The sequence below is a fragment of the Aythya ferina genome (genome assembly GCF_964211825.1).
Source record: "Aythya ferina genome assembly, chromosome: 9".
Taxonomy (NCBI): Eukaryota; Metazoa; Chordata; class Aves; order Anseriformes; family Anatidae; genus Aythya; species Aythya ferina.
Genome location: NC_140305.1, coordinates 14,341,227 through 14,368,408, shown reverse-complemented (window position 1 = coordinate 14,368,408; position 27,182 = coordinate 14,341,227). Strand labels below are relative to the sequence as shown.

Genomic DNA, 27,182 nt, shown 5'->3' with positions numbered 1-27,182 from the left:
ATTGTTACACTACTATTAAATTATTGTCAATCTATATCCCACCCTAGCTTCAGATTCATTTACACCTCGACACACATTGTGCAGGTGCTGTCTGAACTTCCATAGCATTTGCTGATTCGAACTACATGTGTATTTGCTAACCAGGGAACTCCAAACTGGCTGTGTGGTGCTGAGCACCACGTTTCCCCTTGAAGTTGGTGAGTACTCAGGATGCTAAGAAGGTTGGTCCCTGAATACTCACTTGTCTCATATTGAGTATTAAAATGGATTTAGTCACAAGCACCTGTCATTCATTTACAAGGGCTTTTTGAAGCAACAATTTGCTTAACGCTAACATAATTAGAGCCATGTATTAATTCTAATATGAAGAAAATTGCAGAAAGGGAAGGAAGAAGCTCATCTTGCTATGATGGAACACCAATACAACAAAAGCTGCTATAACTTGAAACACCGAAGTAATCAAACAAATCTAGAAAGTACCAAACCACATATTCCTATAGGTGGGCCTTCAGTAGAAGCAGAGAACCCTTATCAAAAACAAGGTAATGACAGGCACGATTAACACCAGGGAGTGACACAATCTCGGGCACACACTTAGCTTCTTAAAATACAAGCAAACGAAAAGCCTCAAATATTTTCAGTCACCTTGTGCCTCTGATTTTAGTGTTTGTCACTGTACAGGTAACTATTAAGTGGCTCTCTGGCAGGCCTTGCCCTGGTTTGGTGTAAACCTTGATGCTGGAGGCTTATCACCAAGCTGTGGAGAACGACACCACGGCCTCAATGTCTGTGGACAGCTGTGTGGCAGGGACACCCCCCAAGGCCTCAGGGTTTCCTCATGGTGGCTGTGCACAAAAATGAGGGCAAAATGGTGACCGCATCCCCTTGGCTGGTGTGGGGCTGTGAGAGTGTCCGAGGGCACTGACCTGCTCTTTGTGCCCAGCCCTGAGGGGAGGCTGCAGCCCCGAAATGGAGGTGTCATGGAGGCCACAGCCGAGCAGTTCAGCCTCCTGTCATGCTGAGGAGAAGCAGGCCCCGGCGGCCACCCCTTCGGAGGGGAGGATCGGGCATCTGCTGGGAGACCCCTCTGGGGGTGCCAGGAAGGCCCGGGGGGATCCTTCTAGAAGGTATGTGGAGGGTGCAGCAGCCAGGCTGGGGTAAGGTGCTAGGGTTCAAGCAGTATGAGCAGGGCATGGCTTTTCAGAGGCCTGGGGAGCTAATGGCAGCCTGTGGGGTCCTGCTCCGTCATGCCCAGGGTCAGGGAGGGAAGGCTACATGGTGCAGCCCGGGGTGCTGCAGGCTGGGAGATCTCTGAGGTAAAAAGGGGGGCAAGGCTTTTGGGCAAAGCCTCAGCAGTGTGTGTGGGAGCCTGAATGCTTTTCCCCTTTCTCCTGGGATATTGCAGAGATTCAGAAACAGAGAACAAAACATGCATTTACTGCCACTCCTCCGCACCGAATCCCAGGGCACTTCTAATAAGCTAGGAGTAAAGATGAGTGCTCAAGCAGGTGGCCAGAGCTTTCCCAAGGAAGAATAACGCTTGCACAGGGTGTTTACATCCTGCTATAAACTACAAGTTTATTTCATGCCAGACCACAAGCTGCTGGTTGAAACCTCAGCTGAACTTCTTTGCTGATCAGAGGAGCTCCATTAACTTTGGAACCAGACAGTTTTCACTTTCACACCTTTCCAGCTGGCTGGGACAAGAACCAGATGTATCAGAATAGAGCAAGCTCATGTTCCTGGGACACTGCTGACCCAATCCCAAGCAGCAAGTATCAGAGAGTATGTTAAAAAAGGATGCTTTCTCTCAAAAGATTTATTGGTTTTGTTTTCTGAGGCTCGGGTGCTCTGTGGGGTTCGTATAAACACTACGTTTTTTGGCTTTCTACGTTTAGCTAAACCAAGTCCTGAATTCTTTCAAATCTAAGCACTTATGTGAGAAAGCCTCATATTTTTCACATGATCCAGTTTCATGCCTTAATATGAGGTAAAATGCTGATTCACCAAGCACAAAGGCTGCATATCACCCAGAAGATGGTGTGTAGAGATCTACACATTCCGTCTTTCCTGTTACTGATGTGGAGTTCACTTCATGACTAGATTAATTCCAAAGCTCCTCTTTTTTTTTTTTTTTTTTTTTTTTTTTTCTTCTGTAAAATCTATGCTGAAATAGTGTCACTGTTATTGGTACACAAACCAGTTAAATAACACTAGTCTGGGAGCATTCACTGCCTTATGTCCTCCATCAGGAGGAAACAGATTTATGTTCTGTTTCAGATCTTGAGTTGTCTCATCCTGGAAGGATTTACTCCTGTCTTTCCCTGTACACCTACCACAGCAATTAAATCAAAAGCTTCTTCTGTTTTTTTGAACAAACAAACAAAGCAAAACAGTAGAAAATGACCATTGTGCTGTCATGGAGTAACTAGAGGTAGCATGATTTAACCAGTTATTTTTTGTGAACATTCTAGGTACCATTAGTATTAGTGCCAGTTTACAAGTATCTTTACTACTGTCACTGCTAGAACTAAGTCTGATAAAAGAAGTGATCAGTCCTAATAGAACTGAAATGGGCTATACATCATTTCAGGATTTCATTTATATAGATTATCAACATTTTGTAGGAGTTTAAAATGCTCTTTATTGCCATTTCAGTGGACCATTCGTCTGTGCATTACTAGAGCCTGTGACCATCAATTGTTCATCTAAAACCTGATTATATCAGCTCCATACAAATTTACACTACTTAACTTATGTATATACTCAGATTGTACTTTGTATGCAACTAGACATTTGGTAGAAACCTCTCAGAACTGGAGCTTTAATTTGATACATAATGACAGGATACCTAATTTAGCTATATAAACCTTCTGGGAAAATATCAGGGTTGAGCAGTCTTATTGTTCAAGTCAAGGTTAACTACATTCCTGGGGCTTTACGTTTAGTTAGATAAAGTTGTTGGAGTCTTTGAGCTAAGAGTTCTCCATGCTTCAGAAAGGCATCAATGTAGAATCTGGCAAGCAAAGAGTGAGATTTAAACTGCTTCATTCACTCATTGTATGAGATCAGTTTATCTCACCGCCTAATTTAAGTCACCACAGTAGTGTTGCCAATATGTCCTTCCTAACTGGAACAGCTTCTCAACTGCCTTATGTCTCATTATCTTGTCTCTGTAAATTCTTTGTCATTATCTGGTATTTTAGTTTATTAGCTTCTAGCTGCTTGCCCTTCAAAAATCCCATTCCTCTGAAATTTCTTGTCTTCCTCTATACAGCCTTTAGTGACTTTTGAGAATGGACATGCAATAGTTGTGATGTCAAACATTGGTCACCTCTTAAATACCTCAGAGCTACTTAATGTTATTAACAGGTCGGGGATGGATTGTCTAAGGATACCAGAAAAATACTGATTTGAAGAATATCAGCTACTTGCTGATTCCAATTTGCAGAAAGTCTTCTTACAATACGCTTAGAAACGCATGAAAAATGAGGTGGAGGGGAGGGTAATTGAAATAAAAACTGTTTTTATTTTTTAAATCTTGGGATTGGGAAGCATAGTCCTCCTATCTAGAGCTCATGTAAGCAGCTGTACTTCAGACTGGGCAGAACTGAACAGGGAACTGGGAGCTGGATATGACCTGCCAGCAGCTTACATACACCCTTCTGGAGTGTAACATCATGCTTCGGCTTTGAATCATTTTTAATTTTAAAAACAAATCTGCATGCACTATTGTAATTTCAAACTCAGTTGTCAGTGTGTGCTGAAATTTGAAAGCTAGCTTAACTATTTGATTCTTGACATTTCTTTGGTTTGACTTCTTTCCTGTCATATTCTGTCAAGGGTGCCTTAACTATGTGTAAAATTGGCAGCAGTAGAGATACAGGCTTTTGGCATGACCACAATTACTTTCAAACAAAGATAATAGACTATTCACCTCTAGAGACAAGCAAGCAAGCAAAGTTGTGAAACTTTCCTCTGCATGAACTAGTCTGCTCTCACAATCAGGGGAGAGGAGCGCTAGCTTGCTGTGCAGAGAAGACTACCACAAAGGCTGTGGTTGCTGCCTGCTGACATCTGTAGCTCCATGAGCAGTACCCCAAGCAGATGCAGGTAGGAAAAGATAGAGACTGCTGTTGAAGATGTTTCAAATGTTGTGTTATATCTGAGTGAGCATCATGTGGGAATTGCAGGCACGTGTTGTTGGCAGCATAGGGATATGGCTAGGAGGAGTGAAGGCTCGGATGCTATCCAACTCCTCCGTGGTTGCTAGAACTAGCTCGCCTTCAACATCTGTACTGTGGGAGTAGAAATGGTGTTCTGCATTGTAACAGCAAGCAACCACAGCAAGGTTTGGCTCTGGAATTCAGTGTATTTTCTCTTTCTCAAATTGGTGTGAATATGAAGAGAAAGGGAAATAGTGGCAGCTGAACCCATCAGGGGAACCAGGTGAGCTGGATACCTCACAGAATGTCTCAGACAGCAGATATGTGTTAGGTTTTCTGCATTTCATTTGCCATTCATTATGGACACACTGTATATGGGTGTGTAGTAACTGTCTTTACCTTTTATATTCTGAAACACCCATTCTAATGTTAAAACAATGTAAAAATCACAGGTAGTCCTGTAAAAATCATTGAGATTAGATTAAGGTTGTATTTAATATGATTGAAGGCTATAAAAGTTGGTATTAAGTATTAATAATTGCTATGTCTGTTGCTTAGGAATGGTTCAAGGCAATGGAAGCTTTGGGTATCTGATCTTCAAAAGAGGGCTATGTTCCTAGATACCAGGGCACTTGACTAGTTTTTCTGCAAACCACAATGATTCCTTCCTTTATTTGAATAGTGCTCACACAGTGCCAAAAAAAAAAAAAAAAAAAAAAAGTTGGCAGAAAGCATAGTTTGCTACATGAAATTATCTGGAAAATTAATGTTGTTGATTAAAATGAAGTACTTAGTTGTTGATGCTGTTGAATTCTCAAAACTGATACAATTAAGCTGAAATCTAAAGATCTTTTCTATTTGTCACCAAGAGTGGGCTAGAATTGTTCTTAACATACAAATTCGAGCTGCCACAAAGCACAAATGAGCTGCTTAATGTTTAGCTAAAAAATTGCTTAGTTGATCTCTTGCATATTTTCTTCATATTTTGGCCTTTGGAAGGGCTATTTGTTATTTCAAAATGTTTTGGCCATAGTATATCTGCAAGACCTCATTTATCCTTTTGAAATTTGTAGCCTTCACAAGCTTGGCATCTACAGCATCACAAACAATGAACTACTGTGACTAGAAGCCTCTAGGATTAAAGAAAAAGAAAGAAAGAAAACCCTCTTCCATAAGAACTTTTTTTTAACAGAATTGGAATTTGTTGAGCACATTTTTTTGCCACAGTTGGCAAAAACAAACAAACAAACAAACAAAAAATCACAGATTTTTCATCTTCCCACCTCCCATCCCAAATGAATGAGGAAGTACTGGTGCTATGGACTTGCTCTTTAAATAAATGGAATCTTTCTTTTCTCTCTTGGCAACAGCAGGAGTATTCTTGTGCTGTATGACAAGGCTAGCTGGTGCTATATTTATCTTGCAGCTGTATGCAGGCTTGCAGGAGATTGTTCAATAAGAGAAGGGCAAAGAGTCAATGCAGTGTAAAGAAACTTTGTTCTACCATAAGCTAACTTTTTGGATTGGCTTAAAGACAGGGCTACGTAATTTCAGAGGAGTGAGGAATATTGTTACTTATAGGAGATAAAAACTTTACTGAGATGTGTCTGGAAAGATCAGGGCTTTGTTAGAAGGGGGAAAAACATTCTTAAAATGGAATTCAATAGATGTTTGGGTGCATCATCAGCAGCAGAAGAAGGAAGAACAGAGGGTGGGGACGATAATATTAACAATGCTGGCAGTAGTGTTGCCCATGAAGAGCTGGATTTGGTACAAATGTACCTTACCTTTCTGCCTGAAAGATACATGAAAGCAAAATTCACCGGGACAGCATACTCGATGTGCTGGTTATTGCTGAAACTCTACAAGGTAAGAGATTTTAGTGCAAATGCATGATATTTTAGTTAACTGTGTATGTGCTTAAAAGGCAGAGTGAGCAAAATCTCTGTTAAAGTATTTGATAGTTTGTTAATACGAACCATACAGTTTTGACAACTGTACCACACAGTTGTCTTCACTCATTATTGTAAAAGGAGCACTGTAAATATTGACGCTGTACCCAGAAATAGGTCAGCCAACAAGGGAAAACTTGCAGGGACTACTAGTGGAGTAGTATACAAAGCAATACACTAGTAACTGCTAAGCAGGTTCTCTCTGTATTCTGTTACTTACTTGCAGAGGACTTGATATTAATTTAGCTTATTTTCTAAGTGCATTTTTCTAAGTGTAAATTTCTTGTGGTGATCTTCATTGGCTTACATTCATCTCTTGTTTTGAATAAACATCAGAACGTATTTCAGGCCTGAAAATCTAAGCATTATAAAAGTCAAAAAATGGGGGTTTGGAATATTTTGTCAATTATAGTGGAGAATTAGTGTAGAGACTGTGGTGGCACTTATTTTAAATGTGATTTGAGCACATCTAATTAAAATGCTTTTGCTTATTGTGTTACTAAGGAAAAAATCAGGCATCAAACCAATTATAAATGCTATAGTTCAGGCTGTTTCACTTTGCAGAAAGCTGCTTGGATTTGCAGACCTACATATGAAACATTCAGTCCTATCCACATGATAGGTTTAAGGTTTTAGATTAAATCAGAGAAGGACTTTACACTTGAGCATAGCACGTTGGTGTTTTTATGTGTAGCAATGCTATTTGAATACATTTGGAATGTGTATTATTTCTTCCTTTGTCTTCTGTGTTGTTGCATTCAAGACTTTCTTTTGTAGGTATTTAGTCAATGGGAAGCTCACCTGATAGGCCAAAATAAATGTCAAAGCAATCTTTCCTGTTTTTTTTTTTTTTTTTTTTTTTTTGTTTTGTTTTGTTTTGTTTTGTTTTGTTGGTTTGTTTGTTTTTTCAGAAGTATGTGGCAGACAGGAAATACATGATGATGATGTGCCACAGACCGCAGGTGTGGGGCCACATGGTGCCTCAGCAGCAGCAAACCCCCTCCTATGGGCTCCTCTCCATGTGTGGCAGTTTTGTGTCAGTAGCTGCATCATTTTTTTCCAGCGTAGCTATGCAAAACTGTTATAAAATGTAAACTGCACAGTGCTAACAGTTTTATCTGTAAGATTGTTAGATAGCTTTGCTTCCATATGTGTTCCATTTTTGTAGTGCCTGTGCCTGTTGGTAGGGTTTACCACATCCTTGCTTTAGGGGGCAGATAGAGACACTTTCCTCCACTTGACTTTTCCTTGTAATTTTTCTGCTTGCTTATTTCAGTCATCTTTTGTGAGATTGACTGAGAGGGGTCGGAATCCATTGAGTTATATGGTGGGGGGGAATGAATAGCCCCCGGGGCAGATGCCAGAGCAACAAGTCAGGGCCATCATGTGGGCAGATGCCCAATGCTGGGGAAATGCAGGTGCTGTCCAGGTGTTTTGGCAGAGTGCTGATCGTGGGAGGGGAAGGCTGCCCCTTGTCTGGAAAGTTGCTAATTTATTTGGTTGTTTTTGTTGTGGCTTGACCCCTTTGCAACCAGACATTTGAATCTGTAGGTTTTAAGAGCCATAACTCTGCTGCAGAATGAGACAAAGCTAGTGGGCTTACATCCAATGGTCGATCTGGGTGCATACGGCAAGTTTAATACCTTGGACTCATTGCCAATGCATAGATTTTTGGGGCATTAAATATGTGCATAAATATGTGCATAAAACTTTAAGTGGCATGCATACAACAGTCTTGTGCGCATGTTATCCATTAGTACAAATGGTTGTTTTTACACCTGACAAGCGGCAAACAAAATGGGGTAAAAGCTAGTGCTTGATGCAAGGAAAAGCATGAGATGTCAGTACCATGCAGGGCAGCAGGAATGCACAATCTAGCCAAGGAAGCCTGATGTCCTTTCACCTCCCTTCTTCATGTAGGCCTGTAACTACACAAAAATCTCCATGTGGACTGGGCTGTAAATTACACGGTGTCATTTAGTACTTTGTACAGATGCTTATGGCTGGAGTGTTCTCTGGTTGCTCCATCACTGAGAGGATATAATTTTGTAAATAACAGGAAGTGCTATTAAAACACACAAGTTAGGAAAGATGCTCCTGCCTGCGATTGTATCTGCTTGCATGTAACATTATATTTGCACAGTGCATATTAGTCCTTCAGTTCAGGAAGAAACAATTCATACTACATGAAAGAGTGAGGAGAGCTTCTGTTAAAATCACAGGCTTTTTCAGAAAGCTTTCTGAGAACCTTAAAATGCCCTGACTAAGCTGAGAAGATAACTAAACTTCTTTATTATAGCAACGTTTAGTTTGTTAATGCTTCTCTCTTGCTGAGCTTAAAGACTGCTCAGATTTGAGACCCCATTTTCTTATTTCCTGATGCTCTTCCATGACTTCAGTCTCTTCCAAGTCCTAGCTGACATTAAAAGAGTGAGTTGTTTTCTCCTTCCCACTCACAGGAACAAAATCAGCACAGTGTTCCGTAGCTTAGCAGGGTCCAGCAAGCCTGCCCCAAGGTGAGGCCGGCAGGAGTGAAATGGTGCTGGTGCGTACAGAGCCACCTTCCTTTCATGGCCTGTCTGCATCCCCTGCACATCAAAACCAATCCAGTTCTTGGCTACACACAGGGCTCCGTGTGCTCATGGCCTGGAAATACATCAGGGGCTGCCTATGACTTGTTATCAGTGCTATCCCTGGAGGGGAAATAGAATTGTGTGGCCTTTCTTTGAGTGTAAGTGGTGGAGGGAGCCACATAACCTGCTCAGTCTTCCGCAGACTGCCACCTGGGGAACCCCTCTGTCACGTGTCTGAAGGTAGGCTTCAAATCACCACAATTTGTTAGGATGAGAGAGACAACTTGAATCTTTCTCAATGTTCCATATGCCACAAAGATTATTCTTCCATCCCTTAAGCTGGTTCTCCTTTTTAAGCCCCATGTGTGAACACTGAAGTGTTGTAAAGAAGGAATTCCTATGCACTCATTTATAGATGCCCAAGAACAAATAAAGCTTTTTGCTTCTATCCAAGATGCATTTGGCTGGACAGCACAGCTTGTCAATAGGTGGGGCCTTTCTAATTTCCCAGATACTATCAAAATTAGTTGTTCTCAAGTTATCTTACAAAATGGTGAGGTTCTCATCTTGGGCTGCAGGTTTTGCAACCAGTAGTCTGAATTGTAATGAAATCTGTTGGATCTGTAAGGTTGAGTTGAAAACCTTGTGAGAGCCGGTCTGGTGCTGGATCTCAGACTTGGGCAGTGCTTCCCTCACATTGTAATTGCATTTGTTGCTGTTGCACAGGGGTAGACTTTGATTATTTTGGAACAACTTTTCTTGTGTCAAACTGCATGAGTGTGCACACAAATTGGTGTCTGTTTTCACACTTGCTAAGCACAGCCTGTCTTCATTCTGCTAGTGGTCCTTTGCATCATAAATAATCCCTTCATTTTCCAGTTCTTGCCTGCTTACTGTGTTGTATCCCAAGGTACTTGCTCACAAAGAAGCAAACAGCTTTATAAACTTTAGAAAAGTTTTAGAAACAAATGATAAAATTGTCATAGCCCCCTATGGGCAATTCCCTTGTTGTATATAAGAATGGTTTATATTGGTTTAAATAAGCTGATTCCTTTCTAGCTTAAATTAAATGGTCAAAATAATCAGTTCTGAAACACTAAGACAAAAGGAAGGTAGTCACAAAGGAGAGGGGGTGGATGTCCTGTTCTATTCAGAATTCAGGTCAGAATATCTTTTCAAAACCTCACAATAATAGCAGGCTTTAATTAAGATTTAACACAATTTTAGTTTCTGTTTCAACAATTCAGTAACATCTAGTACCGCTGTATATCAAAACCAGTTGATTAGTTCACGTGATATCCCTGTTAATTATTATACCTTAAGCATTTCCTGTCAGCTCGGCTGGTGTTCCTTAACAGCCCAAAATCTATATAAAAGGCAAAATAAATGGTCAGGCAGATCTGTAATCAAATTTCTTGTCTGTATGCATCCTTTTGAGTTCGTGGTACTAAGGAGCTTCCAATTACTGTTGCTGCATAACAACTTGAACACTAGGAGCTGTGACATGCTACATGAACCTACCAGAAGGAATCCCAAATGAAAGATAGAAGTGCTTAAATCACTGTCCTGTGGTTTAAAGCATAAGGGCTTAATTCTCAGCTGTACAATGGATTCATTACTCTGCAATCATAGTCTCACTGCCCATTGCTCAGCTCATTGCCTGTCAAGGGGAAAACACATTTGTTGATTTTTTTTTTTTTAGTTTGATTTTTAGTTCAGGTTATAAACATTGTAGGACTGGATTATCTTTCTGTATGTCTGTAGCACTGGTAAAGGCAGCCTGTTCAAGAACATGGGATGAATCCCCTTTGAGAAGTAAGAGCAGTCTGGTTTTCAGATATTGTATATAAATCCTCTAGCCATTAGGCTTTGGTCACAAGGAGGTTTGGTGGCACTACCTGCATTCGTTTGCCTTCCATTTGAGGGGAAAAAAAAAAAAAAAAGAAAGATGCAGATACGAAGTTCTAGTCTTATGTTATTTGCTGACTTCTGAAAGATCTTCAGTGAAATTGTGGCCTCTTTTGGAGCAGTCAGTTACGTTTTGTATACCTTAGTTCTCATTCCAGGATGTACACACATCAGACTGGAAGCTAGAGATGTTGGTGATTTCTTGAGGAGAGAGGTCTGTCTGTGGATTGCAAAAAACAACCCCTAAGAAAGCTGTCTAGTGAAGGGGGAAAGGGACTTCAGACTGATCTTCTCTTCATTATTTTATAGTGATCAGATATAATTGTTGCCTGCTGTTACTCTGTCTTTAACACAGTTCATGTACTCTGCTGAGAACACTTGTATGTTTTAAGAAAAACAGGAAGTTGGCTCTGGAAAACCCAATTTGAGCTTTCTTTCTTTCCTTCTTTCTTTCCTTCTTTCTTTCTTTTCTTTCTTTCTTTCTTTCTTTCTTTCTTTCTTTCTTTCTTTCTTTCTTTCTTTCTTTCTTTCTTTCTTTCTTTCTTTCTTTCTTTCTTTTCTTATATATTTTCTTAATTTGGTTCAAATGTAGCTTACTCAGGTCACAGAAAGCTTTTGGCAGAGCAGGGAGATGAATCTTGAGCTACAGAGTGCGAGACAAGGGCTTAGCCAGTGGACCGTGTTTCCTGCCCTGTGCTGGTAGGTTGCGGTCTGATATCAAAAAATGAAAACACTGCAGTGGGACCGGGCTGAGGCCCTTCACAGTTATTTTCCGACTGTTTTAACATAAGTGTTTGTTGGAAACAGTAAGATTTTTTTTTAGTTATTTAATGGTTTACATGAACTTGCTGTGTCTGTAACTCCTTTAACTTTTGAGTAGTGGCCAATTTCAGCAAAATTTGAGTGAGGCAGAAGCTGCAGAGTTCATATCAGGGATGCAGAAGTAGGTAGGCAGGGATTGGAAGCAGAGACTTAACTAATGCCCCTCCTGAGGGAAAGGTAAATGATTCCATTTCCACTGTGGAGAACACAGAAAACCAGACTGTGTTGGTTCAGCTGCTTGCAGAAATATGTGTTTTCCCTATAAAATGTTTTTTTTATTTGGCTATTAATGGAACTCCACTGAAGCTTACTGTTAGCCTTCAGCCCTCAGAGTGAAAGCCAAGTGTTTCAAGAAGTGCAACTTGAGACAACTGAAGAGGGATATATTTCAGGAAGCCCTAAACATTCTCTCTGACCCCCTTGGAATGCTGGTTTGTTAAGCTCTCTCAGAGGTGTCAGTGAGAATGCTCAATCTCCTTTCAGTTATTTGATCAAAATTGCCAATATTTTATTTAGGGTCACAGGCTGTTAGAGTGAGCAGTCTGATCAGATACACTCTTAACTCCTAAAACATCATGAGTAGTTCTATGGGACTGTTCAAGGGAAATATTTCTGACCTTCTTTGATGCAGTTTTCCTTTCATTTATGCCCAAATATTCAGGGTTCATTTGGGCTAGCAATATTAGAACAGCCTGTCTTATCCTGAAACGGTATGTGCAGTGCTGGGTGGGACCCAGTGCTGTAGAAAGACAAAGCAATGAAATGGAAAACAGTGGAGGAACCCATGGCAGGGGGTTAGAACTGAACAATCTTTGAGGTCCCAATCAACCCAGGACATTCTATGAAAGTTTTCTTGCTCAATTATTACTTTCTAATTATGTAAGAAAAAATGACTGAAATCCTGAGTGTCTAGTATAGTACACAAGGCAGACTGTGAACAAGTGATTTCTTCCTGTGCATGCTGAAATGTTTTAAGCTCTTCCTAGAAAGTTTCTCATGATTACAGTCATCTAAGAAGGTGCTGGTTTTTTTTTTTTTTTTTTTTTTTTTTTTTTTTTTTTTTTTTTTTTCTCTCCTCCTGGTATTTTCTGCTGGAATAAAAGCAGAGCTGGTGTTGGACAAAACAAAACAAAAAAGGCTTCAAGTACAGTGCTCCAAAAGCTCTATTATAAACTTACAGAACTGGACGAAAATTGGCAAAGATTGCAGAATTGGAGGTGTGACAACTGCACAATAAAAGCAAGCCCTGAACGAGATGTTGCCAGATAGCACAATATCTAGGTAACCACAAAATTGCTTGGGCAGGACAGCATTAAAAGTTAGCTAGATCACTCTACCATTTTGTAACAAGGAGCAAAATCAAATTTGAACTTCTAAATATCTGCAAGTGTATCCTTTCCACACACTCCTCTCTGATTTATTTGGAAACTTGCATTTGCGCTGAGGAAGAATGTATTTCAGTGTGGAAAAGCTCCTTTTTTAAGGCTATCTGACCTTCAAACACACTTCCTCACTCCTGTAAAAATAATGTACACTAATATGGATAATTTAAAACAAAACAACAACAACCAATCAATCAAACAAATACAAGCTGTTCCTTTGCTTTGAGTTTTACTAGATATGTCCATTTCTTTCCTCAGAGAAAAACAGGTTTTTAAGTCTCCCTTAAGTCTCAGCTTTGTTTTTGGATGGAATCAGTGAATTTATTCACAGATCAGAGAAAATTGTGTAATCCTGATAGTGCTCACTACATGTGGACCATTATTTTGATTCTAGAAAAAGAAAAGGATGGGATAAACCGTAGTAACTACTTGTGCACCAGATGTGATCGTAGTGTTGGTGTTCAGAGAACTTCCTGGTAGCAGAGGAATTGAGGCAGTAACATTTCTTAGTACAGGTGCAAATTCTGGGCAGAGAGGCAGGTACACAGGCAGATTTCCAAGAGGTGTCTGTGTAGGTTTACCACTCCGAATTCTCCTGTCAACACTCTGCCAGAGGATACTGCCCCTGCTGCAGGGGCAATGTAGTAGGATGTGAACCTGCCACCTGAACCAGTTTCCAGCATCACTGCTTTCTTTAAGCATTACTGCTAACTCTCTGTGTTAATGTAAGTGAAACTCTCTAAATCAAACAAGGTCAGTATTGCATCCCCTTATATTATGCAGGTGATATGAATCTGTCACTTGGACATCATCTGGAAAAATGTGATACTATGTTGTGTTGCAGTCTTAGCTACTAAAATCTTATATATTGCTTAGTGACACACTATGGTGGCATTGTATGAGACATTGAACAGCATAAAAGATACGGCTTTATTTACAGTTTCTCCTGTATTTACTTTATCTTTTCCTTGTAATTGTGATATTCTCCAAAAAGGAATAGAAATGCCCTACATTAATTACACAAGAGAGAATGACATAGCCTTTGTTCTACTTCTTGTCTGTATTTTCCTGCAGAACTAAAAAAAAAAAAAAAAAAAAGAATGCAGAAAAAAACCCACCTCCTAGTATTTGGAAACATTTGAAAATGTTTCTTTGCTGCCAAAGCAGACAGATAGTTTTTGTGTGCAGGCAGAAAGTTATGGGGTGGGGCAGGCAAAAGGGATTAATACTGTTTCCATATTTTTTTTCTTTTATTAAGGGGTATTATTTGCTATAATCCTATTAGCAAAATGAGCAACCCCAGCGCAGTGTGGTAGCCAGTCTCTCCCTGCCTAAAAAGAGAGAAGGCCCTTAAGGTGTGGTGAGAAGCGTGGGGGAGATAGACTGGAATGTGCAATAAATATTATTAATGGCAATACTCGGGAGAAAATAGCTTTCATAATGTTGGCAGGAAAAGTTTTCAAACTAGAATTTTTTCCCTGAAAGTCCCAACTCTTGGAAGCAAGTAACTGAATGGGGGGGGGAGGTCATAAAAAAAAAAAAGAAAGTGTTATAACTGCAGAGGAAAACTGAACTATTAGTTTACAATGGAAAGTTATCAAGCTATGAATATTTCATGCTTGGAAATGTCAGTCATCTTGCAAGTGTTTTAGAGCTTGGATTGGCTTGTAACAAATGCTGATTATAATAGCTGCTGGATTGACTTTTGTGCTTTGCTTAGCCCAGATAAAAATTGTAAATGGCATAAGTACTGCAAGTGTTCATTTGAAAAGTGCAGCCTTTCATTTCCCAGCCCACATAAATAACCAGCTAGGATGCCCAACAGTGAGTGTAGGGGGACTGACATCAGCAAAATGCATTGGAAGCATGGAAAAGTTTCCTAGGGAAAAAAAAAAAAAAAAAAAAAAAAAAGAACTTAAGCTGCTGCTGGAAACAGGCAAAGGCTGCACTAAAGACATCCTGGGAACTTTGGCAGTCATAAATGGTAGAATGTTTCACATTGTCCAGAAGTCCTGGATACACCTCTCTCTCCTGGGGAGAGGACAGCTGCCTACTGAATCGCCCCTTTTTCTTACAGCACACCAGTGCACTTCAGAAAATGTCCTGGCTTGAGTACCTCTTTGTTAGAGAGGTAGGGGAGACAGCACGTGGAAAAAACAATAAAAGAAAGTGATCTCAATGTGATCTCATGACATTTCTGATCTTGCTGAAACTAGGGCTCTGCAAACATCTTTTTTTTTTTTTTGTGGACATGTGCTCAATTTCGTCCAGCTTTCTTCAAGGTATCTGCCAGCCCAGGCACCTCTGACTTGCTTGTCATGTGCCTGGAGATCTTGTTGGGTGTGATGTTTGCTTGTGTTGGAGACCACTTATGTGGATCCCCAGGGACACAGCAGCCTGGCTGGAACCAGTGTGTGTGCAAACCCTGTTCTCCAGAGCCCTGCACTGGTGGTCCACACACATCCCAACAGCACTGTATTTCTGGATGTGCTCAAACCAGCTTTAAACTTCCAGTATGGTGGATTTCATTCTTTGCAGTCTGAGAAATTTGCTCAACACTCTGCAAAAGCACTGAAGATCTCTGTTCATTCTTATTTCTGCTTGAAGCTTCCTATAGGGCCTTGGAGAAACACTTCATCTCTGCGTCAGCTCTTTATCTTAGAGGAAATACTGGCATATTCCCAGCAGGAAGTAAATGGCTGTTCTGGAGAAAGGATGTTGGCTTGCTGGCTAGCAAGTCTCCAGTTTGGAAAGTGGCTGGTAACTATCACTGCAGTATGGACGAATAGAAGATGAAGAGGAGGATTACTTGCTAGCTGGAAAGAAGAACTGAAATTTGAATGACATCTACAACTTGTATGTTAAAAAGCATTAGAAGTTATAGGAATATTTTGGGTTTTCAGGTTTATTTTAGAGCTACATGTATATAATAAAAAATGGTAGAACATTCTAAGAAGCTTTCATAACTGTCTTAGGCTTTTAAAGTTTTTTGGTTTTCACACTATCAGTGAAATTATCTCAAAAAAGAGCTGACAATTAGAACAGGTTAAAAATGAACATGGAGGAAAAATGGGTAGTTTTAAAGGCTATTCTAGGAGAAGTTTTAGTACGCTTTGTTGTTCAAGGATAAGCTGATTTTGCTTTAGATGGAATGCTATTTATTTAAACAGTTGGAGCTTCGAGACTTGTATATACGGACAGATGGTTCACTCTCCCTTCTCTTCTTAACAAACTGCTTTGCAGTTTATCTGAAAGTTCTCTAGGTCTGCAGTGTTCATTTCAAGACAGAGATTTTAAGTGCATATTTAAAAAATGGATGTTACAAGGGAAGGGAAGTACCTGATCAAGAAGAACATGAATTCATCCAGAAAAACAGTGGGGCACTTGCTACTGAAAAGATTTGGAGCCACCATAACTTACAGTGGGTAGCAAAGGGCTTTACGTACAACAGGGTAATAAATAAAGACATGTAACTGTGTGAATCACAAAAAATTCACAGACTGTGTGAATTCACAATCTGTGAATCTGATCTTAGAGGTACTACCACTGACAGGGTAGTGGTAGTACCAAGATCAATTTGCAAAGTTCTTCAAAGTTCTTATATATTATTTTAGGAGTTGGATTTTTTTTTTTTTTTATTAAAACAACTTTTCATTTGATTTTTGGAATGCCATTAAGCATGTGTTATCGTTACTTACCTAAGGTTTTTTGGGATGGAGGGAGTGAAAAAAATATGCATAGCCTACTGTGTTTCTGTAACTGTTGATCTTTTTTCTCTTAAAGAAGATAGTTTCTGTGAAGCTGATGAGTGCCTGGAGTCCTTAGACATATAGGAAAAATATCTGGGAAAACATATATAAGGAACAGGGTTTGGGATCACTGTTTGGAACAGAATACCATTTTTCTTTAAGGTATCAGCATTGGCAAAATGTTAAAAAAAAAAAAAAAAAAAAAAAAAAAAAAAGCAAAACCTTCAACTTGAGAGCTTTATTTTGCTTTTTCATTTCTAATGCAAAGTTCAGGGCAAGTGCAGTAAAGTTTGTGAACCCTTCAGCAGCAGCTGGATAGGTTTCAAACAAGCCTGAAATGGTATATGGTTTTGGGTGCAAATCAGGATGGTTTTGATCCCCAGCCACTTGAAACACAGCACTTTTGGCTGTGTGCAGCTTTGTATTTCAGTCTTCATTGCAGTCCAGACCCAGAGCTGCCCAGAATGAAGCTTTTGCTTAAAGCCCTGTGAGCAGAGCCCGCTGTGCTCCTTGCTGCCTTAGCACTTGCAGAATACATCCCCAGCTGAGCTGGATGGTCACCATGGACACATCCATACGTCTAAACATTGATACTGATGAGGTGATGTGTGGGTCTCATCCAGCTTTCCATGGGTAGTTTTATTCAGAACTCACCCCGGTGCTACACTAAGGCTGGGGAGAAAGGTCTAGGACAGACTGAGCTGCTTCCAGATGGTGTGCATTGCACTCTTCCTAAGCATTGCTTCAGATTTAATTAATCAAAAGGAATTTTCAAGGACTTGATCCCTTACATGCTTTCTGGCACTATGGGAGTAGATTTCTCCACATATGTCTGACAGGTTTCTCAGTTCTGCTCTGCATAGTGTGTATGGCCAGGGGAAGTTTCTTGAAGAAGCCACATGTTGGCTCCTGCAGCCCTGAGATGTCTTTGTGCCAGCAGTCACCGTAAAGCCACATGCCATGATGGCAGGGTTGCATCTTAGGTAATGCAAAGTGAGCAAATCATGGGCCTTTCTATGTAAAAGGCCTTGACATTTGTTGAGTTAAAGAGCTAAACAGGATGTTATTAATTAATAATTATTAATGTAATAATTATTCTAAATGATAGGAAGACTTTTACAAAAGCTGTTAAGGAGTGACTTTTTTGCTGTAAAGTAGTAGTAGTAATAGTAGTAATATATTATTATTTTACTACATTGGGTATCCTGCCTTCTTTGTTGCACCTGTATTGCACAGCTTTGAAACTCCAGCTGAGTAAACCTGCGGCTTTTCTGAATTTGCATGGGATAATTATGCCTTGGCTGGGAGGTTTCTGACATGGTAATTTTTGTTCACGTCCTTTGCTGGCTTGCTTTCTTGTCTGTGAAGGTCAGGCCTGTAAATAAGATGACTGGGAAGTAAATGCAAGAACCTGTTAAGTTGCAGCACTAGGAGTAAGTCTACAGCTCTTCTGGCAAGGGCTTAAAGCGATGTCATATAATCACTTCCTTCCGAGCCAGCTCCTGTTAGAGAATTCCTGGGATATGCTCTCTGCGTAGAATGCTAAACCCTGGGGCCCAGGTGAGGCAGTTTTTAGCTCTGCTTTCTTATTTTATTTTATTTTATTTTATTTTATTTTATTTTATTTTATTTTATTTTATTTTATTTTATTTTATTTTATTTTATTTTATTTTATTTTATTTTATTTTATTTTATTTTTTGAAGTGGGGTTGCACAGCAATCTTTCAGATTGTTGTAAAACTATCCAGAACTGCTGCCTTGATGTATGCATTTTGAACTTCTTTTGTTCTATACTCCACAATCAAATCTAGCATTAAAAACAGTTTAACATTGTGGAGCACCACTTTTTAGTATATTTTGACACAGGTCACATTCTGTAATCTCTTTTCACTTTGAATAGTGCCTTTTACTAGTACTGTAACCCAAAGAATTATTTCTACTAAAGAACAGACATCCTGCGCTTGTGATTTTGCAGCAGAGCAGGCTGTGTGTGCCTGCAGGTAATACAAGGGAAAATTTGCCACTAAAATCTGTGTTCCCACCAACCCTTGTCTTCATCCTACCTCTGTTTGTACTTCTCTTCCCAGACCAATCTCAGCTTCTAGCTGTCAAATGCCTCCCTCCCCATCCCATCTGGGCGTTGCTTAATCTAAGGATTTTTTCCAAGTTTTTTTCAAACACAAATACTTCTAAAAAGGGCGTCGATTATACACATGAATCCAGAGGCAGATTCTGAACCTGTGAAAGCAAAGCTCTTACAAGAAGCTCTATATTTCCACAAGGCTTTATTACATCCAAACTAAGAGTATTAGTGGGAACATTAAATGTTTGCAGGATAACAGAATTTCTTCACAGAGGCAAAACAATTGCACCATACACTTCCAATAACTCTAAACTAATCTGCAAAACATTAAAGAATTTAGGATTCACTTCTAATCTCACTCTATTTTTTTTTTCTAATGCTGGTTTCAAATAAGGGAGTTATGCCTGACTTAAATTACTCCAAAATCAGGGAATAGTTGGGACATTTTGGGATGTTCCTGCATGAATCTGCTGAAGTTTGTGTACTTTATGGTTATATAAAATTTGCCTCAGAGAACTTCCAAACTGAACTTCTTGTGTTACAAAAATTCTTTTGAGTCCCCATCCAGACTGAGGTTTTGATGTGGTAGCACCGTATAAACATGATTGTTCTTTTAGAGGGCTCATAATCTTAAAGAGAAAGGGTAAGTGAACGGCTTATAACATGCAAACTAACTGGGCAAGGGACTTGTAGTGTCTTTTTGTAGCATGTGTCTAAAAAGCCTCCACTCCTCCCTCTTACGCTGAGCTCCTCTCTAGGTAACTGCTCGACTTCCTTTTTCTAACTGCTCGCTTTTCCCCCTCTTCATTTAACCCACCCACCCGGAGAGTCCTGAATACATAAAAAGCTTTTGCAATGTGCCCTGAAGCATGTATACTGATGAAGCACATACAATGTAATTATGGATAGCACAATGCAACATCATGAAGCGCCTTTATTTACAGCTTCTCTATCATGAGAGTATAATGAACAGATTCAGTAAGGAAATGCAAAAGCAGATGCCTTTGGCTGGCTCCTCTTGTTCTCTTTTTGGCAAAGACAGAGGGACGAGTCTACCCTGGGACAGCCCTGCTGAAGTCAGATGAGTTACACCAGGCAGGAACTGGAACTTTTTTCTTTTCTCCTTTTTCTCCTTTTTTAGAGAATACAGTTGCCAGATCTCTTTCCCCTGACTGTCACAATTTCTCTTTCCACAGAAAGCCTGTGAGAAAAGACTCTCTGCTTCTGAAAAGGTAGGATAACCTTTTAGTCACTAATAGCTAATTTGCTGAGCAGTAAACGGTGTGTACCTACCAATGCCTATAATCAAAAAATTAATATCTAACTACATATAGAAAAATAAGAGATACTAAAATCCTAAAATCTAATTTTTGAGTGGGACAGGAACAAAAAAAAGCACTGTGAGAGGGTTGGAGTACTAACACACAGCTGTGCTGCTCCAAAGGTATGAAATCTGCTTAGAGCTGGCTTAGGTATCGGCATATAGTATTAATTTTAAAATGTATAAATACACCCTGCATGTGCTCAGGTGTAACATTGGACAGAATTTCTAGGGGGTGTCTAAGGAAGCACCCTGTTTCCTAGAAACTTTAGGGAAGAGGAACCTGTGGCAACTCATAGGATCAGCCATATTTGCAAGTGGTGATCTTTAAAACAAGTTTATTAGGGCACACCTGGGAATGCACTTCATAGAACAGTGTAGTAACAGAAGTTACAAGGACTGCTGATGCTTTGGGCTTGCTAGTGCTGTGGCCATACTTCTTGTTTTTTTCCCTCTACTGAGGGCCTGAATGGTGCCTCTCATATAAAACGTGCCATTTACAATTTGCCTTTTGCTGAGGCCTCCTTTGTGTTCACACAAGGCAGCTGGCAGGAGTGCTGACTCCCCAGAGCAGAGCCTTGCCAGCACTGGCTAATCAATATTCAGCAGATTCCGCTGCTCATTACAGAGCCATTGATTATCTCTTGAAGGTTACTCCCCCTGTGTGAGTGTCATTTTTCAGTCCCTTCCCTTTACCCCCCTTCCCCCAAGCTCTCATGAGGACAGAGTACTGGGATGGAAATGAGGTTCCATTTCAGGATCTGAATAGTTTGTCCTCAGCTGTCAAAAGAGCCCTTGGGAAGTAGGTAATTTCCCCACTGCTGTGTTGGTTTTTGTTTGTTTGCTTTTAAATTTATTTATATCAGCTTTGTACTTTTAATTTCTGGGACATATCTAACGATTGCAAGTTGTAACACTTGTGTTTGTTGTATTTGATGTAGGCAGGTTGTATTAGTTGAGACTTGGTGTCCCGTGATGAGAGGAAAAACCCACATCTTTTACACAGCTGTAGCTAACCTTTCTGAACTCTGGCACTGCAGGGAAGAGCCATGGATTCATATTCATGCTATTCACAAGTGAATGGACGGGGAGGCTCATGGAGAAATAAAAACATAATGCAAGCTCTCATCTGCTGACATGCTACACTCTGATTATACCTACATGCACTACACAGCAAATTCCCCGTCTCTAATGCAAGAGGAGAGGCAGTGAGCAGGTTTGTACGGGACAATACCTGTTCATCACCCCGCAGTCAGTCTTGCAAAAATCATAACTAGGTCTCTTTTTAAATGTGAGTTCTCCACTTATGGGTGTATTAAGTTATCAGTAGAGAACTGAGAGATAAATATGCAAGTCTAAACACTTGAATTTATTCCAGGTGATAGAGTAGATGCCAGACTTACTGGAACAAATGTTTTGAGTTCCTTACTTCGATTGTAAATGTGGCATTAACAATCACAGCAGAGATTACAAATGAAAAGTCTGGGGTCTCAAAGGAGGGGAGCAGGCAGCTGGAGTTAAGATACTGATGGGACTCCAGTGGAGGACAGCAATTTTAACTGTAGATAAAACACGTAGCAGAACATAGACCATGCCTTGCTGGTCAGCACCTTGCAGTAGTGCACCTTGGTGCGTCTCAAAGAGAGGATTGTGGTTTGTCAGGTGCTGGTGATTTAGCTCCTGTCTCCCAGGGCAAGTTCAGAAACCAGCTCTGTGACCATTGCCAGCAATCCCATCCAGTCATTAGCACATACCAGAGAGATGATGACAGGGATTTGAAAAATGGCAAGCTGGCATTAACTGGGCTTTGTTTAGCCAGGGGGGCTTCCTGACAACTCCCTGTCTTCCTGATGGAGACATGGGACACAATGGACCTGACTGACAGAGAAAGTTTGGTGAAGCATAAATCAGGAGTTAAAGTGACAGTGGACAATGGAGAGAGAACTCAGCTGTCTGAGGGAGTTGTCCCTGGCACGGGAGAAGAGTGGCTCCCTGTGCCATCCTGTTTGTCAGGAAGCGTTCTCTTTCCTGTTTCAGTTGTCAGCCCACTGGCATTAATTAATGTTTTGGTAAATTTTTTGCAAAGAGGCTGTGTTGCTACTCGAGGGAGAGGATCCCTGAGATATGGTTTTGTAATAAGCTCAGAGCAGATATCATTCTGAGCTTACTTGTACATCCAATTTGGCTTTCAGTTTTCTTTTACACACCTAAGATGTATTCAAAGGATGAGGTGAAGGACTAATACTCTGCCTTGGCTGGAGAACATTACAAAGTAAATCTTAACAGAGAGTGCACTGTTCCTATTCCTCTATTAGGCAGAACTCTTCCTGTCCCATGTATACTGACATTACCCTGTAGTAATCATGTCAATGAAAAGTCATATAGGGAAATACTGAACTGAATATTTGTAGCGATTGCAGCAGATAAAATAAAGTTAGCATGCTTGAACCAAACAGCTCACACTATTCACCAGCAAATCTGTCTAAGCAACACAAACATCTGAATTCTGTACCTCCTTTTCTTAGCGTTCATATCACCAGTGCTTTGGGGATATATAGTAAGTTGTTAGGGATGCAAAGAGCTTTCAGGGATGCAGTGACAGCCAGTGGGTTAAAGAGCAGTAAACTCTTTGTGAAACTCTATACGAAAAACCTCCAAAGATATAGGAATTTCCCTGAAGACCTCTTATATGTCTGGCAAGTGACATTCAACCAGAGTAGACTCACATTTTTCCATCAATTTTTTATTGTGCATATTATGCCTTCTTGCTGCAAAATGACATTTAAAGTATGAGAAAATAAATATCTCATGAATAACGTGTTAAATATACTGCAATTTTGTAGCACAATGCAAATCCACACAGTTTCAGCTATAGACTCTCCTAATGTTCAATGAATGCAATGAAGTCTTCAGCACCATTGATTATGTTGATAATCTGCTGATGGAATTTGTATCAGACATAATCAGATTCATTAGACCTCATTATCAGGAGGAACTTTGAATTTTAAGATATATTTGTCTTACAGAGAGACCTGAATTACCGGTCAGTATTGGCAGTTCACTTGGCTAGGCTTATCTTGACTAATACTGGGTAAACCCATCTAGTCTAAATTCCTGGCTAAGCTTATTCCAGTACAGTCTAGATATACTCCTTCAGGCCAAACTAAACTATTATCAGAATTTATAGTAAAAGAAATTAAAAAAAAAAAACAACTACATGAAATTACAATAAAAATCAATATTAAAGAAGCATGATTTGATGTACATGCGAGACAGAAAGATGTCCTGTGCATGTGTTTTATTGAATGTGAGATGTCTGCATTTGTTTTGAGCACGTTTTTAGTGGAGAAAGGTTATGTACTCCTGTCTCGGCAGCAGACGTGGAAGGAGAGTTACAGAAATTGTGCAAACTGTGTGAAGTTTTTTTTACATGTCAATTTGGTCGTGCAGTAAAAATAATTATAGGACTTACTTCCAGGAATGGCAGGCGCAGAGTAGGAGTTCCTGTATTTGCAGTGTGGCAAATGAAATGTCTTTTGGGATTCATGACTGCAGAATAAAGTCTTGAAAGATAAAGACGGCTTTTGTTGAGAATGTTATTCTTGCATTTCTGAAAGTATTTCCCTTAAGGAACATAGATGTGAACTAATCGCCTATATTTTGGGCTATGTGGCTTCTCAGAATTACTGCATATGTCAGTGTGGCTAACAGTCTACAGACTTTTCAGACTAATTTGGTCTGAACCTGTGAGTCTGTTTACACTGGAGACAGCAATGGTCACTGAACACATGTGGACCCCATTTTATTAGGGGGCTTTGTGAACACTTAATATACCACTGTCTGGAAGTAATAAAACTCCAGCATCCAGAATTGTGTGGGAGGCCATGAAGCCTTTAGTGGCAGGTGTGCAAGTTCAGACACCTCTGTGTACTTATCTGTGAAATACTTGGCCAGAAAGTATTTTCAGTAATCCAGCTGCTTTGTGCTTGTTCCCAAGCAGAGGGTTTCGTGAGCTATTTGTGCTAACGTCAGCATTTCACATTACAAACAAAAGTAGATTTCTGTTAGATAGAGGTGAGCTCTTACCCTGCATCATCAAGTAGTATTTTCTAGTGTTGTTTTGATCTCTGATTAAATATTAGTGAAATACTTGCCAAGTAATCTGTCTTGGGTGTTCATTACCTGAATTAGGATTATAAAGGTGCTAGAGTTCTCTCTTGCTTTCCATGCTGAAATTGTGCCAAGCATTTTCCCCTGAACAGATGAAGTGTAACGCTGGTTGTTCTGTTTGCTGTCAGTGCAAACTCTGAAAGGAAAGATAAAATCTGGATTAATTTGTCTACAGTTAGAACTTGCTTGCATCCTGGCACTTCAAAGGCTGATGTAGGAAGTGGCTGATGTACAGTGGTGACTGGTTTGTTAGTACATGCCAGCTGAGTCTGTCACGTGCAATGAATAAACTTCTCAGATTCTTGCTCTATCATTAGCTTTCTGGTAACTTGTGTTAATTTCTAACATAAAGGAAAAGAGTGAAAGAAGACTGAGGTGAAACCTTGGAAGTTTTCAATTGACATTTGCATGTTTGTAGTAAGACTGCCGCAGCTACCGTCTGTGCAATTTTTAGTCTATGCTGTAAAGCAAATAGGGAATCTTGTTGCTTTCCACAGCATGAGATATATCAGTAAGCCAGGCTTAATCATCACCATGCAGCCATCCAGCCCGCTTTTAACCCAGCACAGAGCATACCTGTCCAAGCCATGGGCTGCCAGCTTCTCCAGGAGAATACTGTGGGAGACCGTGTCAAAAGCCTTGCTGAAGTCTAGGCAGACTGTGACAACCTTTCCCTCATCCACCAGGCAGGTCACCCGGTCATAGAAGGAGATGAGTTTGGTCAGGCAGGACTTGCCTTTCATGAACCCACGCTGACTGGGCCTGATCCCCTGGTGGTCCCACATACGTTGTGTGATTGCATTCAAGGTGACCTGTTCCATCACCTCTCCTGGCACCAAGGTCAGGCTGACAGGCCTGTAGCTCCCCAGGTCCTCCTTACGACCCTTCTTATAGATGGGCATCACATTAGCAAGTCTACAGTCATCTGGGACCTCTCCAAGACCACTGATAGATGATGGAAAGCAGCCCAGCCATCTGCCAACTCCCTCAGCACCCTCAGGTGGATCCCATCTGGCCCCATGGACAGGTGGAGCAGCAGGTCTTTAACTGTTTCCACCTGAACTGTGTGTGTGGGGTTTCTTCTGCTTCTTGTCCCAGACTTTCAGGTTGGGTGGCTGAGCATCCCAAGGATGAGTGCTCTGGCTAGTGAAGACAGACACAAAGAAGGCATTAAGAACCTCAGCCCTCTCCTTATCCTCTGTAGTCACGTTCCTCCCCGTGTCCAGTAACGGACGGAGATTCTCCTTGGCCTTCCTCTTGCCGTTAGTAGATTTATAAAAACATTTTTTGCTATCCTTAGCCATAGTGGTTAAGCATTTATGTAATGACAGGCCAGTGTAAGGAGTATAGAGGGGAACATAGCTAATGTGATGAGTAGAGGGTGTATTAGGGGACAAAAATCTGTAGGAAAGCAGGCTTCTTCAGTTCTGCCTCATGGAGAACAAGCTGTTGTTTAGCAGAGGACAGAGATCCTGCACTGATGCAAAGCCTCAGTTACAGTTTAGCTTTTATCTTTCAGCAACAGAATATAATGTGTGAAGACTCTTTCAACATTTGGATAGTGGAGCTGAACAAAAAAGAGACCATTATCTACACCATCTGTCAAAACTGAAGAATGCTCTGTGCTAGCCTGCCAAATGCAGGATTTGTTCACTGGAGGATTATCTATTTGTTTAGTCCAAAAGGGAAAATGATCTAATTTCTTTGGTTCAATTTGTTTATTGTGACAAGTTATTGGAGGCTGATTACGACCTCTCAGCAAGTAAAGCAAAGCTACTTTTTGCTTGTTTTACTTTTCAAGTCTGCAAATTAAATAGTTTTAAGATGTAGTAATTTGACTGACAGAAGGAGGAGTCTCTGTTCTTGTGCTGAATTTTGCTTTGAGAGTAATGTTTTGCGACAGTGGCTAGAGAGTGATTTCACAGCATAACCATCTTGTTTCAGATTTATGGGAGAGAGGGCAACAATAGAGCACAGTAGGAATGTTCTGGGGGATTAAATTCATGTGATTCAGTCAGATGTAGGAAAACTGGACACACCACACCCTGAATTATTGTGTTAAGTTTTGGGCACCTCACTACAAGAAGAATAATGGGTTGCTTGCATGTGTATAGAGAAGAGCAATGAAGCTGGTGAAGGGACTAGAAAACAAGACTTCTGAGGAGTGGCTGAGGGAACTGGGGCTGTTTAGTGGGAGAAGAGGAGGCCAAGGAGAGACCTTACAGCTCTCTACAACTCCCTGTGATAGGATGTGAGCAAGAAGTCTCAAGCATTGGAATGGGCTGCCTAGGGAAGTGGAGGAATCTGCATCCCTACAGGTATTTAAGAGATGTGTGGATGTGGCATGTTGGACATGATGGATGCACTCGATGCTCTTTTCCAACCTAAATGATTCCCTGGTTCTATGAAATATCTGAGAAGGAGGAGACCCTGACACAGCAAATGTTCAACTTCACGTGCTGGGCAATCTTGAAGACATTCAGCAATGCAGCAAAGTGATGGGCCAGCTTCAGCCCCGAGGTCTGCAGACTACCACAACAGCAGACTGTCACGAGTGATCATCACCCCCAAGCTGGAGCTTCCAGAGGTGATTTCCTGGCAAAGCCTCATGTCAGCACCAGCACCACCATGCTGTGGGTTGTGGCTTAGCACAAAAACCTCTTGGGCCTCGCAGAGAGGACACAGATCTCCTCAAAGTGTTATGTCTGAAGGTCTTATTGTTACCCTTTACCTGCAAGTCTTGGTGACTTAGTTTAGAAATATTTAAAATGAGGTTTGAAACTCATTTTGTCCCCCAGTTAATGGACTGCATGGATTGAAATAGGGTCACTCGAGGAGCCTGGTTTGGAGAGACTCTTCATGTCTGGCTCATCTTTTAGTTCTTCCAGGCCAGCACCAGCTTGCTACTGCCTCTCCCTTACCCCAGGTCAGTGCAAAGATGCGTTTGCTGAGCTGTGTTAGAGGAAACTGGGAAGCAGGCAGCAGTGGGAAGAGGATCCGTGGGGCTGGAGGCAGCCCCCTGTCGGCCGCGGGGCTGTGCAGAGCAGACCTCCCGA

General features: G+C 40.7%; 1 protein-coding gene across 3 annotated transcripts in view; it reads left to right on the top strand.

Annotated features, from left to right (window-relative positions):
- The first annotated feature begins 5,684 nt into the window (after positions 1–5,684).
- Positions 5,685–27,182, top strand: part of ARHGEF4 (Rho guanine nucleotide exchange factor 4) — a 212,951-nt gene continuing 191,453 nt past the window's right edge. For all 3 annotated transcript variants that reach the window (XM_084529194.1, XM_084529196.1, XM_084529193.1), the window contains exons 1-2: positions 5,685–6,035; positions 19,832–19,867. In XM_084529194.1, coding sequence (XP_084385320.1) covers positions 5,820–6,035; positions 19,832–19,867 — 252 coding nt within the window. In that variant the 5' untranslated portion in view covers positions 5,685–5,819. The remainder of the gene's footprint in view (positions 6,036–19,831; positions 19,868–27,182) is intronic.